The sequence below is a fragment of the Chiloscyllium punctatum genome, chromosome 1, assembly GCF_047496795.1.
Source record: "Chiloscyllium punctatum isolate Juve2018m chromosome 1, sChiPun1.3, whole genome shotgun sequence".
Lineage (NCBI taxonomy): Eukaryota > Metazoa > Chordata > Chondrichthyes > Orectolobiformes > Hemiscylliidae > Chiloscyllium > Chiloscyllium punctatum.
Genome location: NC_092739.1, coordinates 57,652,759 through 57,670,694, shown reverse-complemented (window position 1 = coordinate 57,670,694; position 17,936 = coordinate 57,652,759). Strand labels below are relative to the sequence as shown.

The 17,936-nt window shown below is 43.0% G+C and overlaps 1 protein-coding gene across 2 annotated transcripts in view; it reads right to left on the bottom strand.

Annotated features, from left to right (window-relative positions):
* Positions 1-17,936, bottom strand: part of stim2b (stromal interaction molecule 2b) — a 134,778-nt gene that overhangs the window by 71,163 nt on the left and 45,679 nt on the right. The window contains exon 1 of one of the 2 annotated variants that reach the window (XM_072566146.1): positions 5,078-5,215. The exons of the other annotated variant lie outside the window; for it this stretch is intronic. Coding sequence (XP_072422247.1) covers positions 5,078-5,200 — 123 coding nt within the window. The 5' untranslated portion in view covers positions 5,201-5,215. Of the gene's footprint in view, positions 1-5,077; positions 5,216-17,936 lie in introns of those variants that run through there. 2 annotated transcript variants of the gene reach the window in all.

Genomic DNA, 17,936 nt, shown 5'->3' with positions numbered 1-17,936 from the left:
CTGTCAGGGAGGGAATTCTTGAATTTTGACCCAGCGACAGTGAAGGAACAGCGATATATTTCCAAGTTAGGATGGTGAGTGGCATGGAGGGGAACTTGAAGATGATGGTGCTGCCATGCATCTGCAGCCCTTCTGGATGAAAATGGTGGTGGGCTTGGAAGTTGCTAAGGATCTTAGCACATTTCTGCAGCGCATCCTGCAGATCGTATTCACAGCTGCTCCTATTGGTGGAGGAGGGAATGGATACTTGGGGATGTGGTACCAATCAAGTGGGCAGCTGTGTCCTGGATGGTGTCAAGTTTCTTGAGTGTTGTTGGAACTGTACCCATCAAGGCAAGCAAGGTGTATTCCATCTAGTCCTGAACTATGCCTTGCAGATGGTGGACAGGCTGAAAGCAGGTGGTGATGAATTCTCACTGCAGAAATCACATGGCTTTTCCAGTTCTGTTTCTGGTCAGTGATAATCCCGAGAAGATTGATAATGAAAGATGCAGTGATAGTAGTATCATTGAATATCAAGGTGAAATGTTTGGATTTTCTCTTGTTGAAGATGGTTGTTTTCTGTCACTTACGTAAGCCAACGCATTCTTTACAAAATGACTGTGGTGAATTCCTGTGTGCTGTTTCTCTCTCCACTATGCAGCATTTTTCTCCAAAAATATTGCCAGCCTTGGAGTTTCTGCTGCATTTGGATATGGACTGCTTCAGCATTCAAGGCGTCACAAACAGTGCTAAACATTGTGCAGTCAGTAACAAACATTCCCTCTTGTGGTCTGGTGAAGCAGTTGAAAATGATTGGATGTACCACAATACCCTGACAAACTAAAAGCTCTTGTGGTGCAGTGGTAGTGTCCCCACCTCTAAATCAAGAGGTCCAGCTTCAAGTCCCACTGGCTCTACAGGTGTGTAATAATATCTCTCAACAGGTTGGATTAGAAAATATCTAACCTGAGGAACTCCTGCAGACTGACTCTGAACAACAACAACCATCTTCCTTTACGCTAGGTATGACATAGGAACAGAAATAGGGCATTCAGCCCATCAAGCCTGTTATGACACTCAACGAGATCATAGCTCATCTATGGACGAACTCCACATATCTGCCTTTGGCCCATTTCCCTTAATACCTTTGCTTAAATGAAAAGTGATCTCAGATTTAAAATTTGAACTCATCCTGCATGGACTGCCACTTGTGGAAAAGCATTCTAAACATGTTATCACCCTTTGTGTGCAGAAGTGCTGTCCAACAGTTTGGTCCTAATTCTCAGACTATACCTTCGAGTTCTGGAATCCCCAGCCATTGGAAATAGTTTAGCTTTGTTAACCTTGTTTTTTTCCCCTGTTAATATCTTGAAGACTTTGATCAGATCTTCTAAAGTCTATAGAAAACAGGTGTAATTTGTATAATCTCTCCTTGACCCTGAAGTCCAGGTATCACCCTCTAAGGCAGACAGCTTCTGTCCAGATTTCAATTTACTCCAGTTTTTGCTCGGGCTCCTTGATGCCACATTCAGTCAAATGTAACTCTGATGTCAATGGCAGTTACTCTTACCTCAACATAACTCAATTGAGCAGAAAATACAAAGCATTCACATTTAATGTTATCCCAGCAACTTCCTGTTGTTTATTTCTCAGGTACAGAACATTAACCAAATGCAAACATGCAAATAATATGCTATCAAACCTTTTCACGGAGGAAGTTTGATGGTTTACACAAAGTATTTTTAACAACCACCTATCCCTCGAAGGAGCAAAACAAAACATTCATGCTGAAATGTTGACAGAATATGTTTTGCTTTATGGACTATGGCAAGCGTTTGACTCAGAGACAGATTTGGAACTCTGCTCTGTGGATATCATAAATAGTTCTCTCTCCAGTCAGAAGCAAAGAATCAGGCCAAGTGTTTTCATGTCATATACAGCTGGACTCCACTCTCACTCAGGTATTTGCTTAGAATGGCTGTGTTTGGCATTTTCACATCATGTTACATCCCACTATCAATACTCACCACTGAAAAAGGCAAAAATCAAACTGAAAAACAAAGCATAGGCTCCCATCATTAAGTGAATGCAGACAATGTAAACAAAAGCTGTACTTCTGGGTGCCAGGAAAATCTCAATCACATTTGTTTTACTTATTTCTCAGATACTTTACCATGAATTACTGAGGTCAGCCTCAACAAGAACATTGCTGAAAAAATCATAGAGAAGACTATTGGTTCTTTATACAATGCTAAATTAAGCCTACTTGATCCTTTCACACAAAACTTCCCTACTTATGGCACAAGACTGCTAATGCCAATCAGGTACAATGACAATGAGAAACAAGTGCTGAAAGGGTTAATGTTGGTGACCACATTAAGCTCTACCCAATCTAATTTGGTCATACAGTTTAGGTAGGCAAATGTCTAAAATAGCTCAATCTCCAAGAGACAAATGTGTCAATGTCTTTTATATTCAGAAGTGCTTTCATGTATAACTGAACCTATTTTTCCACCAGTAAATCACCCATTTTACCTTTCATCTGTTATCCACCACCACTGAAGCACCTGTGTTTTCAGTTAATCAATTATCAATATGGCAACAACAGAATCATTATCTGCAAGTGTTTTCTTTTTAAAAATGATAAGATGTCATGATCTGAATTTCCTGACCGAACCCAATGTTGAGTCAAAGCGGCTATAAATACCTACTTGAAAAATGAAGTAACGAGCTTGTGTGAGAGATTCACTGAAACACTACAGGAAGCTGAGAGCTCTGACGTCAGAGAGAGTGTTGAATGGAGAGTCAAACTTTCAGCAACCACAACCTGGGACTCATGTCTGCAAACTGAATGGATCCCTTCCCTAAAGTACAAATAAATAGCATTTCATCTGCAAAGTGTGTTTGGGCGGTGGAAAAAAAAGGTAAAAAAGGTAGGTGACGTATCTCCTGTGCTACACAGGGAAGGGAGTGTCAGGGATGATTCAAGAATGGACTATGGTGTCAGAGACGCATCAATCCAATTAGAATACCACTGCTTCTGCCACATTCCAATCTCCATACCAATGCTTCCATGATACCTTCTTTTCCCTAAAGCAGAGAATTCCCCTTCAGTGTGGTTGGCAAGGCCCTCTACTGTAAATCAACCTGTTCAGACATGTCAACACACATCGCTGGCGCAGAGATAGGGACACTAGCACTGCTCCACAAGAGCCCTCATGCCTTTGTTGTATCTTCTGTAATCCACCTGGCATGGTGAAAGATAACATATATGTAACAGGTCTAAAACAAAGGATGTACATGCATTTTTACATCATTGTGCATTAAATCTTGGGCAGCACAGTGGTTAGCACTGCTGCCTCCTAGCACCAAGGACCTGGGTTCGATTCCAGCCTCAGGCAACTGTGTGGAGTTTGCACATTCTCCATGTGTCTGCGTGGTTTCCCCCAGGTGCTCCGGTTTCCTCCCACAGTCCAAAGATGTGCAGGTTAGGTGAATTGGCAATGCTAAACTGCCCCACAGTGTTCAGGGATGTGTAGGTTAAATGCATTAGTTAGGGGTAAGTACAGGGGAGGAGGGGAATGGGTCTAGGTGGGTTACTCTTCGGAATGTCGATGTGGATTTGTTGGGCCAAAAGGACCTGTTTCCACACTGTAGGGATTCTAAGATCTATACTCACCATAAAGAGACTAATTGAAGAAAACAAACAATTTACCTAACAGAGGAAAGTATGATAGGGTGCTGTCACACTGCTTGAGATTTCATATTGCTCTGATCAGATAGGCTCACCTAATTTGGTCGTACAACTGCATGGCTGGTTGAAAGTTGTGGGCTTCAAGTAATTTTATTTGACAGAACAGGAAATTGTGAATATCAGTGGAGTTTGCACAGCTCAGTAAATACACGAGATGCATGCAATCTGCAAATAGAGCAACTGTATCTGAGTTGCTATGACATTGAAGAACTTATAAACTTTGTAGTATTACTTTTCGAGCAAACATTCTGCGTCAGGCTCTCTTGTTGGCGCTGCTCAAGAACCGTAAACCAGTATTGTAAATTATAACAAACAGCCACCAGTAAAAACAGGAATGGAAACTGATGAATACAAACTGGGTTTAACAAAGGTCAGGTTAATAAAGCAAATAGACAGCTATGGCAACAAGACACTGACAGGAATCAGATGAGTTGCGTACTAAACACTCAAAAACACGGTTTAAAATCAAAGGAATGATACCTTTCGCCAAAATTAAAAACTGTCTAATTTGAGAGGCAATGCTTCCTTTACGTGAAAGCCACTTCTAATCTGGCAAACACATCACAGCACGCCTCTCAGTACCAGTACTTTAGAACTTGTACTTTTTGCTCCAGATTAAAGTGTTTTACTTCATGGGGAAAATAACTTTATTGTTAGAACTGCCACAATGATACATGCAACAAGGTATGCAGATCTCAAGGGCGCAACAATAAATACTAATCCAATGTCTGGAACCTGGTTATATTTTAGAGCATAAACTTCAATGGGCACAATGTAAGCCATGTTGCAGCAGGATCAAAATTAAACAAACAGCACAGGGGAAGGACTAGTTGAAGATTTTCTTTAAAAACAGTTGTAATCCAAAGAGCAAAGCAGTTCTTCCAAATGAAGGTGTATTTAATTCTCCAGAATGACAGAAAATTAACATGCAATTAACATGCAATCAAAACTGCCTCAGGACAACACTCAGAACACAATAAATAGCATGAAGTTTTTCTCCACTTTGCACACCAGCCTTCCGGTAGCCTCCGAGATTGTTAATTCGTGTTAAAGAGACAGTTTTATGCTGAACACAAGACCACCAAAACTGGACTGAAATATCAAAACTAATTTCCAAAACACCATGCAATTTTAATTCTGCACATGTTGTGGAGAAGCCAGTTGCTAACAAATGAATCACCCACATCACTTTATCTTTCTCATTTTTATTTTCAAGTTATTTCTCTACTTTGTACCGAGCCTAAAAATGGAAAAATAAAAATTGTTAATCTAAAAATTAAGTTGATCCTTTAGAAAAGAGTCGTAACATTCTTCACAAAAACAGCTCAAAGTTTCACTTACTTCTATCCTAGGTAAAGTTACACTCTCATTTCTTGTACTGTACAGGATGGTAATTTGAGCACAGAGTGCAACACTGTGATAACACCATGACAGAAACATGGCAGGAAAAGTCAAAGTGACCATTGTTGTTCCATTACTTTTAAAATGCTAAACTAATTGTACAGATGAGAATTTTAAAACAGGATGCGTTTAACTCCGTGCCAACATGGAGGTGAAATTATGTTTACAAGTTCAGCTTTTAAAAACCTCCTCAGGTATTTCCTTCAGAAAACCTTCTTTGTTCATTAAATTACCTTTACTGATCTAAGATAAGCTCTTAGCCAACCAACTCTCATTTATTTCTTCCTGGAATCATCCAAATTGTTTCTTCCCCACCCCACCACATACCTTTTCCCATCACTATCCTTCCTTGTTGAATTTTTAAAAAGGGGATGTATTATATTTCAGTAAATTCCAAGTCATACAATTCTGCTTTTCTATGACATAATATTCTCCAACTTATCCCCAGCAGCGCTGGAAGAGATCCATTAGTTTAACATCAAAATATTCAATTAAATGGAATACACCCAGATTGGTATTACCATATGTACTAGAGTAAAAGTCATCGTAAAAATATCTGGAATTTTCCATATATCTCGAGTAAGTGTCAACCCTAGTTCTTCACAGATAACAGAACAACATTTGCGAGTCAAAGGTATTATCCTGTACCTAAATGTTACAATGAGGAAATGAATGTTTTTTTTTCACGCTATTATGTGTTTTGATGTACAATTTACACCAATTTGGCACAAAAGTTTCAGATGCATCAGGCCAGAGTCAGGTAACAACTTCGTACTTTAGCAGAGAACAAAGGCAGCACAAAAGCTCCCTGCTGAACTAGAAAGTAAGAGATTATAGTTTCACCAATGAGTAATCAGAAATCAGCAGAAGGAAGCTACAAAGTAATCATACATTTTTGTTTCTATCCGGTAATTACCATAATTTGTTGCTTCTTTTTTCTTTTATTCGTTGAGAGATCAATTGGGCTTCTGCTAACAACACAGTATTTTGGGCTTTAGCATGAATTTCAGCCCTGCAAAAGTAGCATCCATTAACAATCGACCCCATAAATTTAACCTTAAAAAAAAATCTAAAATAATCTTTTACACTAATAGATTCAGTATTTAGTTTGTACGTTTCATAACATCAATCTAATTAAAATCCATTGTTGTCTTCTTATTCTACTGAATTAAAATTCTACAATTTCTTTATACTTAGAAAGGTTGAATTTTGTAAGTATTTTAAGTCAAGGATGAAAAAAATCTCTGAAGTTCATCCTTCTATTCACCACTCCATCCTCAATGCAGCAACCCACTGCATTTTAAATTACCCTAAAAATTAGCTCGCAAATTCCTACTGGGCAACTGGAAACACTGCTGCTGGTGGGAATCAGCCTCTATCTCACTCATGTGGAAAGCCAAAGACAACACCTGGGAGAGAGCATTGCATAAAAGAAAAATACCTCAAATTTTAGTGTGATACCCTATTACAGTGCTTTTTCCTTAAAAATTGGGTCCACCAGTACAAAACAAAAATACCTGTATATTTCACACACCTGGTCTTTCCTTTGAGACAGCACAGGACATTTTGTAATTGCAATAGCTGGTGTGCAGAGAGCATAGTGTAGGGAGGATGGACAGGCGCTAGAAGATAAACAAAAAAAAACTGCCACAGAGAAAATGTATGGATTCTATGATTATTCTTGACAACCAGTTTAGTAAACCATAATGATCATTTCAACAATTTGCAGGGTGCAACTAGCAAAGTACCTGGAATGCTATTCAATTGATTTGGCTATGGGGACCAAATGTAATCTTTCCAAGTGTTGATGTGGCAAAGTATGTTCTCAAGATGACACTGTAGTCAAGTGACCACAGGCCCAAAACTGCACATTCTGAACTGAGTCACTTCCAGAGAAATTGGGCCTGACAAAAAACTGGCCAAACAAGTCTCCTGCTTGTCTACCTTGGATTCCAGCATCTACAGTCTTTTTGTCTCAAAATAAATTTAACAGCAGCCAGCAGCTATTCATTACAGAGAAGGCAAAACAAGGTCAAAGGGGTTACAAACGATCATGGGAAAGCAGTTACAACTAGCCCAAGGGCCGTATATTGGAGAAATATTGATCAGACATTCTGGCACCTTGACCTCCTGAGTATATGCTCTTTATACCTGCTACCATAGCAACAGTGAAGGGTATTGGCAAGACCCCATTCGATGATTCGAACCCAGTTCATGACCCCTTGGCCAAAGGCTACAGGACATTCAGAAAACTCAAGGGTGACAGGGCTGAGAACACATATCCCTTCAGCAAAGACTCACAGCAAGACTTGTGGAAAAGAATATGCGGCAACCCAGACAACCCGGGAGAAGATCCATCCTGACCTGCAAGACACACCTCCGAAGAGAGCCAGCTGTATGTGAGAGAGGAAGGAGATTCCAACAGCTGAGCTCAAACACCTCGAATATTGCAGGTCATACCCCCTCTCAGGCAAATAGAGCTAGGTAGGCAGTGCATACTGGATGATCGTGGGAAATGCACACCTGGTATTTTTTTTTAGGAGAAAGTGAGGACTGCGGATGCGGGAGATCAGAGTCAAGAGTGTGTTGCTGGGAAAGCACAGCAGGCCAGGCAACATCCAAAGAGCAGGAGAATCGACATTTTGGGCATACGCCCTTCATCAGGAATGTGGCTTGTGGGTTGGGCTGAGAGATAAATGGGAGGGGGGATGGGGTGGGTAGCTGAGAAAACGATAAAACGATAGGTGGATGGCGGTGAGGGGGAAGGTGATAGGTCGGCGGGGGGGGGGGGGGGGGGGGGGGGGGGGGGGAAGAGGGGGGAAGCTGATGGACAGATCCGGAGGGTGTACCGAGTTGGAGGCTTGGGACTAGGATAATGTGGGAGGACGGGAAATAAGGAAGCTTTTGAAATCCACATTTATCCCATGTGGTTGCAGGGTCCCAAGGGGGAATATGAAGTGTTCCTCCTCCAGGCATCGTCCGGTAATGGTTTGGCGGTGCAGGAGGCCCAGGACCTGCATGTACTTGAAGGAGTGGGAGGGGGAGTTGAAGTGTTCAGCCACAGGCCGATGGGGTTGGTGTCCCAGAGATGTTCTCTAAAATAATCTGCAAGAAGGCGTCCTGTCTCCCCAACGTAGAGGAGACCACATCGGGTGCAATTGATACAGTAGCTGACATTGGTAGAGGTACAGGTAAATTCCTGTCTGATGTGGACGGTGGTGAGGGGAGTGGTGTGGACACAGGTTTTGCACTTCCTGCGGTGGCAGGGGAAGGTGCCAGGAGTGGGGTGTGGGCTGGTGGTGGTGGTGGGGGGGGGGGGGACCTGACAAGGGAGTCACAGAGCAAATTGTCTCTCCAGAACGCTGATAGGGTTGGAGAGGGAAATATCTCTTGGTGGTGGGGTCCGTTTGGAGGTGGCGGAGGATGATGCGATGTATTCAGAGGCTGGTGGAATGGAAGGTGAGGATCGGAGTGGGGGGGGGGGGGGTTCTGTCCTTGTTGCTTTGGGAGGGGTGGGGTTCACGGGCAGAGAAGCAGGAAGTGGAGGAGATGTGCTGGAGGGCATCAACCACCACATGGAAAGGGAAGTTGCAATCATCTGGAACTTTGAGGTGGAACTAGTCATCCTGGCAACAGATGCAGGGGAGGAAGTGGGAAAAGGGATGGTGTTTTTACAGGAAGTAAGGTGGAAGGTGGTGTAGTCTAGGTAGCTTTGGGAGTCGGTGGGTTTGTAGTAATATCTGTGGTTAGTCGGTGGGCGGAGACGGTGATGGAGAGGTCCAGAAAGGGGAGGGAGGTGTCCAAGATAGTCCAGGCGAATTTGAGTTTTGGTGGAAGGTGTTAGTGAAGTTGATGAACTAATCAACCTCCTTGTGGGAGCAGATCGTGGCGCTGATACAATCATTGATATAGCAGAGGAACAAGTGGGGGGGGTGGTGTCCCATGCTACCCCTTTTGGTTTGGAGGAAGTGGGAGGATTGGAAGGAGAAGTTGTTGAGGGTGAGGACCAGTTCAGCCACATGGATGACTGTGACGGTGGAAGGGTACTGGTGGGGACGGCATGGGAGAAAGAAAGAGGGCTTTGAGACCTTCGTCAAATTCACCTGGACCATCCCGGACAGCTCCTTCCCCATCCTCTGGACCTCTCCATCACATGGACCTCTCCATCACCTTTTCTGTCAACCACTCTAACCACAGACACAGACATCTACCACAAGCCCACCAACTCCCACAGCTACCTAGGCTACGCCTCCTCCCACCCTGCCTCTTGTATAGCCGCCATCCCTTATACCCAATTCCTCCGCCTCATCTGTTCCCAGGATGACCAATTCCACCTCAAAGTCCCAGATGGCCTCCTCTTTCCAAGATTGTAATTTCCCTTTCCACATGATTGGCAATGCCCTCCAGCGCATCTCCTCCACTTCACACATCACCGCCTTTGAACCCCACCCCTCCCAACACAACAAGGATAGACACCCCCCCCCCCCCAACCCCAGTCATCACCTTCCACCCCACCAACCTCCGCATACATAGCATCATCCTTTGCCACTTTCGCCACCTCCAAACGGAAGCCACCACCAGACATATTTCCCTCCCTCCACCACCACCCCCACTCACTCTGCTCCCACATCACCCCACCCCAACTATCAGCGTCCAGAGAGGCCATCCAGCCGTGACTCCCTTGTCAGGTCCACAACCCCCATCATCCCACATCTGGCACCTTCCCCTGCTGCTGTAGGAAGTACATAACCTGCACCCAACACAGTCCCCCCCCACCTCTGCTTAAGGATCCTTCCACAATCAATGGAATACCTCTATCAATGTCATCTACTGTATTGATTTCACCCAATGTGGTCTCCTCTACATCGGGGAGACAGAACACCTGCTTGCATATCGTTTGAGAGAACATCTCTGGGACACCGCCCTGTGGCTGAACACTTAGAACATAGATCATTACAGCGTAGTACAGGCCCTTCGGCCCTCGATGTTGCGTCGACCTGTCATACCAATCTGAAGCCCATCTAACCTACACTATTCCATGTACGTCCATATGCTTGTCCAATGACGGCTTAAATGTACTTAAAGTTGGCGAATCTACTACTGTTGCAGGCAAAGCATTCCATATCCTTACTACTCTGAGTAAAGAAACTACCTCTGACATCTGTCCAATATCTATCACCCCTTAATTTAAAGCTATGCCCCCTCGTGCTCGCTGTCACCATACTTGGAAAAAGGCTCTTCCTGTCCACTCTATCTAACCCTCTGATTATCTTACATGTCTCTATTAAGTCACCTCTCAACCTTCTTCTCTCTAACAAAAACAGCCTCAAGTCCCTCAGCCTTTCCTTGTAAGACCTTCCCTCCATACTTCAACTCCCCCTCCCACTCCAACAAAGACATGCAGGTCCTGGGCCTCCTCCATCGCCAAATCCTTACCACCCGACGCCTGGAGGAAGAATGCCTCATATTCCGCCTTGGGAAATCCACAGGACAAATGTGGATTTCAACAGCTTCCTCATTTCCCCACCCCCAACATTATCCCAATCCCAAGTCTCTGACTCCGCACTGCCCTCCAGACTTGCCCATCAATCCCCTCGATCTATCATCTTCTCCCTTGCCTTCATCCACCTATTGTTTTCTCAGCTACCCACCCCACCCTCTCTTCCTCCCCCCCCCCCCCCCCCCACTTAGCTCTCAGCCCTGGCCCACTAGCGTCATTCCTAATGAAGGGCTTATGCCCAAAACCTGGATTTTTAATCAGGAATATGTTGTTAATAAATTGAACCAAATTCTGCATCCCTTTACCCAAGTTGATGAGGAGACAGATAGTGTTTTCAATACATAAACTGGTCAATGCATGCAAAGCACAAACAACAATGTAAACAGGCTAAGGGAATTTGGCCAGAGTACACTAATCACTGGCTTCTTTCCCAGTCGAGACCGTCCTTGAATGAGATTGGTTCACTTCGCTTTCTGGCTCATAGATGGAGAGGTATACACCGACCTATTCTAACCATATGAAAGACAAATCATTGTTCCATTTACTGATTTCACAATTCTTTGATATGTAAAAGCAAAATAGACAGTAAACAAGACTGCATCCTTAACAATTATGATTTGTATTTCATTTTGTGATGCACCTTGAAAAACAAAAATATGATGACTTTGTAAATAAACCTCAAAATCCCAGATTAACCAGTTCCCTGCCATAAATATGCTCAACCAAAATATTATTGGTTGGATTTTAACCAGCTGAGCTTTTATACCAAATCTTAAATCCTGCTAACACTCCAAGCGCGGATAGTATCCCTGTCAGTGGTGACCAATACTTGATCAAGGAGTTCATTGATCTCTGTCGACGTGGAAACATGGAACCATGCCACTAAAGTAAAAAGGTAACTCCACTGTCCACCTATATACAAGCCAAATGCTACTCATCAAATCATACAATAGAGGAATGGTGCCAAATATCTTCTGCAGAATCTTCCCGAACAGCTTGGTACAACAACCTGACAGTGTAGTCTCAGGAAACGTGGAGGGACCACCAATACGGTGTCTTCAGTCAGGCAGCTCCAGAATACAGATATCTACATGATGTCGGTTGACCTGACCAAGACCTTTGACAGTCAGCCATGAGCATATCTGGAAGGTAATGGAAAATATTCTGCTGCCGTGTGTAGTTTATCACAATGCTTCAACAGTTCCACGATGACGTGCTTGCACACATCCAGGATAATGGTGAGTCTTCTGACCCATTCCCATTCACTAATGGATCCCGAACCATCTTTAACCCCCTTTGGCATGTTTTGCTTTGTCACGCTGTCTATATTGGTGTTTTTGGTATTGAAATCAGATATCACTTGAATGGGAAGCCACTCAATCTCAACATATTTGGACAATGATAAAGAACTCCAGGGGTATATATTTCCCATATGCCAATGACTGTGCATCATAGCATGGATTTGTCCTTCAATGCATACAACAAACCTCAGCATTAGAAGCAGCAAAAGAAAACTGAAGTAATGTACCAGCCTGATCCAGGAAACCCCCATCTCAAGATCAAGGTTTTACTCCATGTCAAGAAGCTGTCTGCAATGTGTTAGTTGGGTTAACTCAGTAGCACACTTTCCCGAACTATCCATTTCGCTAGAGACACATAAGAATTACCGAAGTTCAGCCTTCACAGATTCCAAACATCAGTTTGGGAATGAAGAGGAATACATCTGCCTAAAAAAGGTTAACAAGCCCAGCCCATCCTGCTCAACATAGGTGACACTTGGACCATGCCATGATCATCTGGTTTCACCTGACCTGCCTGCACAAGCTACTGAACATCAGATGGCAGGCCAAAGACCACACATTGAGGTGCTCACTTAAGCTTGCATGTTGAACATGCACAACTATACTGGGACAATCACAACTAAAATCGAGCTGGTCATGTAGAATGTTTGACCCTTGCTCATCAAAGCAAATTCTGTACGACAGCATGAGTCTGGAGCATGGTCAAGAGAAGTCGTACAAGGACAGTCGGAAGACTTCACTTAGGAATCTTCATTTCAACTTCACATCCCAGGTAGAACCAGGATCACTCCACCCAGTGCAACCAAATAAATATGAAATGGCCTTCTCCAAAAGCAAGCACATACCAGAGGCAGAGAGCTAGTGTAAGGCCAGGAAGTCAAACTGGCAAATTGCCCAGAAGTCATCTTCAGTGGCCTTTTTCCAGTCGGAACGTCTGGTATTGGATCAGTCATCTAAATGCCTACTGAAACCCGACAAAATTCCAGATAAGGAACATGGTCATCATGGCCTCAAATCGGAGCCCCAGGGGACCTAAATACAGGTAGGTTTCTTCTAACGCCATAGTTTGGTTCCCATGCAATCTCGCTTTATAAGAAAATCATGCAATACCAGCACCATTTAAATTAAATTATTGGGGCCAGAATTGTGTTATAGCCAATACCGGTACGGAAAGTATCTAAAATATCGGTCTAAAATTGACAATCGGGTTATAGTCAATTCATGCTGTAGAAACATGCTATAGGAGAACCACCTGTACAATGAACAGTACACAGTCGCTTGAGGCTGCTTCACTCTCTCGTTAGTTGTCACAAGGCAAACAGAAAATGACCTTTCACAATTAGCTTGAAAAATGCATATTAAGAATTACTTGGGAAATACTGTGTTCTGGTTCAAATATATATCTTATAGTCCTAAAAAAAAAGTCAATGAAAGCTTTCAGAATGGACTTACTACATTATAAAACATTACATTATAAATATTATTCCTGGCACTGTGTCAAATCTATACCAGGATCAAAACTAAATATTGATTAAAGTGAATATTTTTCCCCTAGCATCACAGCAATGTTAAACAAGTTGTTTATTCTACTGGACATCAAAGCTTGCTGAATGCAATCACAATGTCTAAAGCAGAACTTCACAAAGAATGTACATATTTCAAATAAATTTGAATTTTAAACTGTATTTAAAATACAATACTCTGTACACTATTTTCAGGTTTCCTTTATTATGAAAATTTATGAGGGTTAAAAGATTACACATAGATGACATTTTAATAAGCATTTCAAAGTCAACATGACCATGCCTGGCAGACATTGTATTGAAAACCACCTTAATGAATCTTAAAAATGTGATCTCACCAACGTTTCCAAAGAAAGGATTGACTTGAGAATTCTAAAAATTGTAGTAAGTACTATTCAAAGGTTACAATGAAGAGACAAATTGGTGGTGGTGGTGGTGGTGGTGGGGGTGGGGGGGGGGGGGTTGCTGGGGAGAAGGTAGCAAAGAGTATAACAGGTGAATGGAGATGATAGGTAAGAGGGGAGGGTGGAGAGAATAGGTGGGAAGGGAGATTGACAGGTAGGACAGGTCATGAGGACAGTGCTCAGCTGGAAGGTTGGAACTGAGGTAAGGTGGATGGAGGGGAAATGAGGAAACTGGTGAAGTCCACATTGATGCCCTGGGGTTTAAGTGTTCCGAGGTGGAAGATGAGGCGTTCTTCCTCCAGGTGTCAGGTGGTGCGGGAGCGACGCTAGAGGCGGCCCAGGACCTACATATCTTCGGCAGAGTGGGAGGGGGAGTTGAAATGTTGGACCAAGGGGCGGTGGGGTTGATTGGTGCGGGTGTCCCAGAGATGTTCCCTGAAGCGCTCTGTGAGCAATCCAAGTGGTCAGTCACTGGGGCCGAGCTTGCTCTTGATAAGTGGATAGAAGCCACACCTTAGAGCAAAAAATACCTGATGCAACCAACTACAATATGAAATGGCCTCCTTTGAAGGCAAGCACATATCAGAAGCAAAACGAAATGTAAGGGGAAGGAATCACGAACTGACAACTTGTCCAAAAATATCTTCCTTTCACAATTATCTACCTGTCAGGATTGAGGTGGGGCCCAAACTTTGGCAGAGGGAGTGGGGACCATGACAGCTCCAGAAATCCAGGCCAACATTTCAGAAATAACACCGTCCTCCTATTTATCTCTCAGCCTCCTTGGGCACCACCCCACCTATATTCCTGATGAAACCTTGACTCTCCTGCTCCTCGGATGCTGCCTGACCTGCTGTGCTTTTCCAGCACCATACTTTTTGACTCTGATCTCCAGCATCTAAAGTCTTCACTTCCTCCTTACAAAAATTACACTCTCACAAGGCAGCGTGATCTTCCAATTAAATAATCATCAAATGGTTTGTTCTGTTCTTCTTTTCAGGAGGGTGGTAACTGTTGATTATAAGGCAAGGGATTGCCACTGCAACAAACATCTTTGAATGCAGAAACAAAATCTCCAGGCTTACATAAAAAGTATAAATCATACAGAAGTCACTTTTTGGGAAACAAGTGAAAACTTGAAGACATCCACATGAAGAGCATCCGAAAAAGGAGAGGAGCAAAGTCAGTGCAGGAATGCCACGATTTAGGGCCTTGACAGCTAATGGTAAGGCTGCCCAAAATGTAAAGGAATTGGGAAAAACACCAGAGACTACAGTTAGAGGAACACAGAATTTGTGGAGAGCTGTAGGGTTGGAGAAAATTACTGAAGGCCAACCCACCCTATAGCCGCCTTTAGCCAAGAGACTACAGAAAAGGTAACTTGAGCTGCTGTTGAATTCAAAAGAACATTTGGAAAGTCTCTTTGCTTCAACAAGAGTTTCCCAAACTCAACCCTTACCTCCAGCCCAACAACAAAATAACACAACTTTTACCAATCCAAAAGGAGTCCAGACTATGGAATTACAGAAGAGAAAGAGCATGAAGGTCTTGGATGCTAGAACGCAAATTTTAAATTCCACGCATTGGGAACCAAAGCCAGAGTAGGTCAGTAAGCACATGAGCACTGGGTGAGCACAAGAACTAGCTTTAGATTAGTTTAAGTTAGTGAAGCTTAGTAGATAGCAGATACGCTAAGAAAGCATTAGAATATTTGTGCCTGAAGTTCATAAAAACATGGGGAAAGGTTTCAATAACAGATGGGCTGATGCAGGTTGGGAGCAAAGGCAGATGGGTGATACTGGATTAGCTTGGAGTCAAATGGGAAGCTGAAGTTTGGTTTAATTGAATGGGAAATTGTAGTTGTGGAGGACTGCGAGGTTGAAGTAAGGGATACTAGTCTATGGTGAAGGCCAAGATACATGGTTAAGTCTTTCCAATATTTAAATAAGGAAATTCATTTGGACATGGATGGAAAGACATATGGGGGTGTCAAGACAGAGGGAGAGAGAGACAGACAGACAGACAGACAGACAGAGAAAAAGAGAGAGGTGGAAGAGAGTCAGATTGGAGTGTAGTCAGTGAACGTGTAGAATCTGATCTGATTGCCTGAATTTTTAAAATTGCAGTGTGGAGATTAGGAAAATGTGTTTCCAGAGCTCAAACCTGAATGGTGTGGTCTGGACACACTGGCAGCAATTTCAAAAGCATCAGCCAAAGGGGAGAGTGGTCTCGGGTTCCGTTTGAGCCAATGGGTGGGATGGGAGCTGCAAGTGCAAGAATGTGGACAGAGCAAGAGACAAGTTAAGCTAAGCTTATATTTGCCTTTAAAATGCCACGTTGCATAGCCATGTGCCTGGACAGACTATCCGTCCCTCCTCCACCCAGTGGGAGGCCAGCCCTGTAGCTACAGAGAAGGTGGGCAAACACTTGTATCCTCCCATCCCACATTCCACCCCAGTCCTGAAGCATACAGGTCAAAGGACAGGTCCATGACAAATACCAGAAACTGCAAAGCAATTACTTCTTTTTAAAAATGTAGTGTCAACATAACCACACCTCAGTCAAATAAAAAACAGGTTAGGTCAGAGTAAAGCTCCATTTACATCATTCCATGCCAACTCCACCCTCTAAACAGCACTTTAAAAGCAACAGTATGAAATTTTATTTTCTCACAAGGTAATCTACTCTGGTCTTGACTGATTCTGCTAAGGTAATGCCCAACATGTTCTCACCATGAACTGGATTCTGTTTTGGACAACATCAACTGGTTTACAATCACAACCAGAAACATTTCATTCCAAAGTAGAAGACCAGATTGACCTCAGCTCTGAGAAGATAATATTCCAATCAACGTGCTAACAATTTCTAATCTGGACATCTGTAAAGAATTCTTCAGTCCAGTCTAAAATGGAACCAATTTACCTTCTGGCTTTACCTCCATTTACTGCTGCAGCTAATGGTATTACGGAGAATGGCCACCCTGCTGACCAGGAAAGTTGAGGTGTGAATGGTTTTCCTAAACTAGCCTAGAACTGGACTTCTGCTTATTTATACAGATTGTTTTATTGTGCATCTTACAGATCAGCAGCATAAGCTGGTCTGTAAGTACCCAAAGACGTCATGGCAGTATCCTGTGCCATTACACATACCAAAACAGAACATGTCAAAAAAAAGGGTTTTGACTCTTATTAATTCAAGAAACAACTCCAGTAGGAGCCTCAGTAGCTGTGGGAAGACTTGGTGGGCAGCAATACAAAATTCTTCACATCTCACAGCCATCTTGATGTTTCTACAGTCCAGAAGCAATGGCCAAACTCTCCATTTATTCTAACTGCAACAGAATACTCCTTCAATTCAACAAGCTTCTGGCTTGTTTACTGAATCATAAATTACAGAAAAGTAAAACAAATAGCAAAGACGATTGCTCTCATTCAAAGAGACAAATTCACAAACAAAGAACTAGCAGATCTGGATGTGATTATTTTGCTCCTCAAAATGCAGTTGTGAAGTCAGTCAGCTAGGAATGGCCCTACCTTAACACCACCCTGAAGATCACTCAAACTCTCCTGTCCAAGTTTATCTGTGTAGCAATTCAGCAATCCAGTGCAAATTCAGCCAGGCCCAGGGGGAAAACGTAGGGGAGGAAACTCAAACTGTACGCAAATAGAATGTTAAAAGATTGGATAATTAAATATGATCTAAAAGCTTTCACGGATCTTAAAAAGTCAATGCAATCCATCAATAGTCTACATTAAAGGTGAAGAGGTCAGGATAATATGACAGCAGGCCAATGTACAAGGAAGAAAAAGAAAAATCACCGCAGAAGCTTGCCACCTGATCCTGTACAACTGGCTGAGGTGGTGAGGTAATAGTGCAGGATTTGTTTGCAAGGAGGATTACCCTCTATATCCCTTCAACCCACTGTTTCCACAGATGATCAACACAACGAACATCAACAAAAAGGTCCAGCCAAATTGCAGCTGGCCATTACCATCCCAAATTTTGCCAACCCTCTGGTATGGTGAATAATGGTATCCTTACAGCAGGCTGTAACATTTAGAATGTGATTCT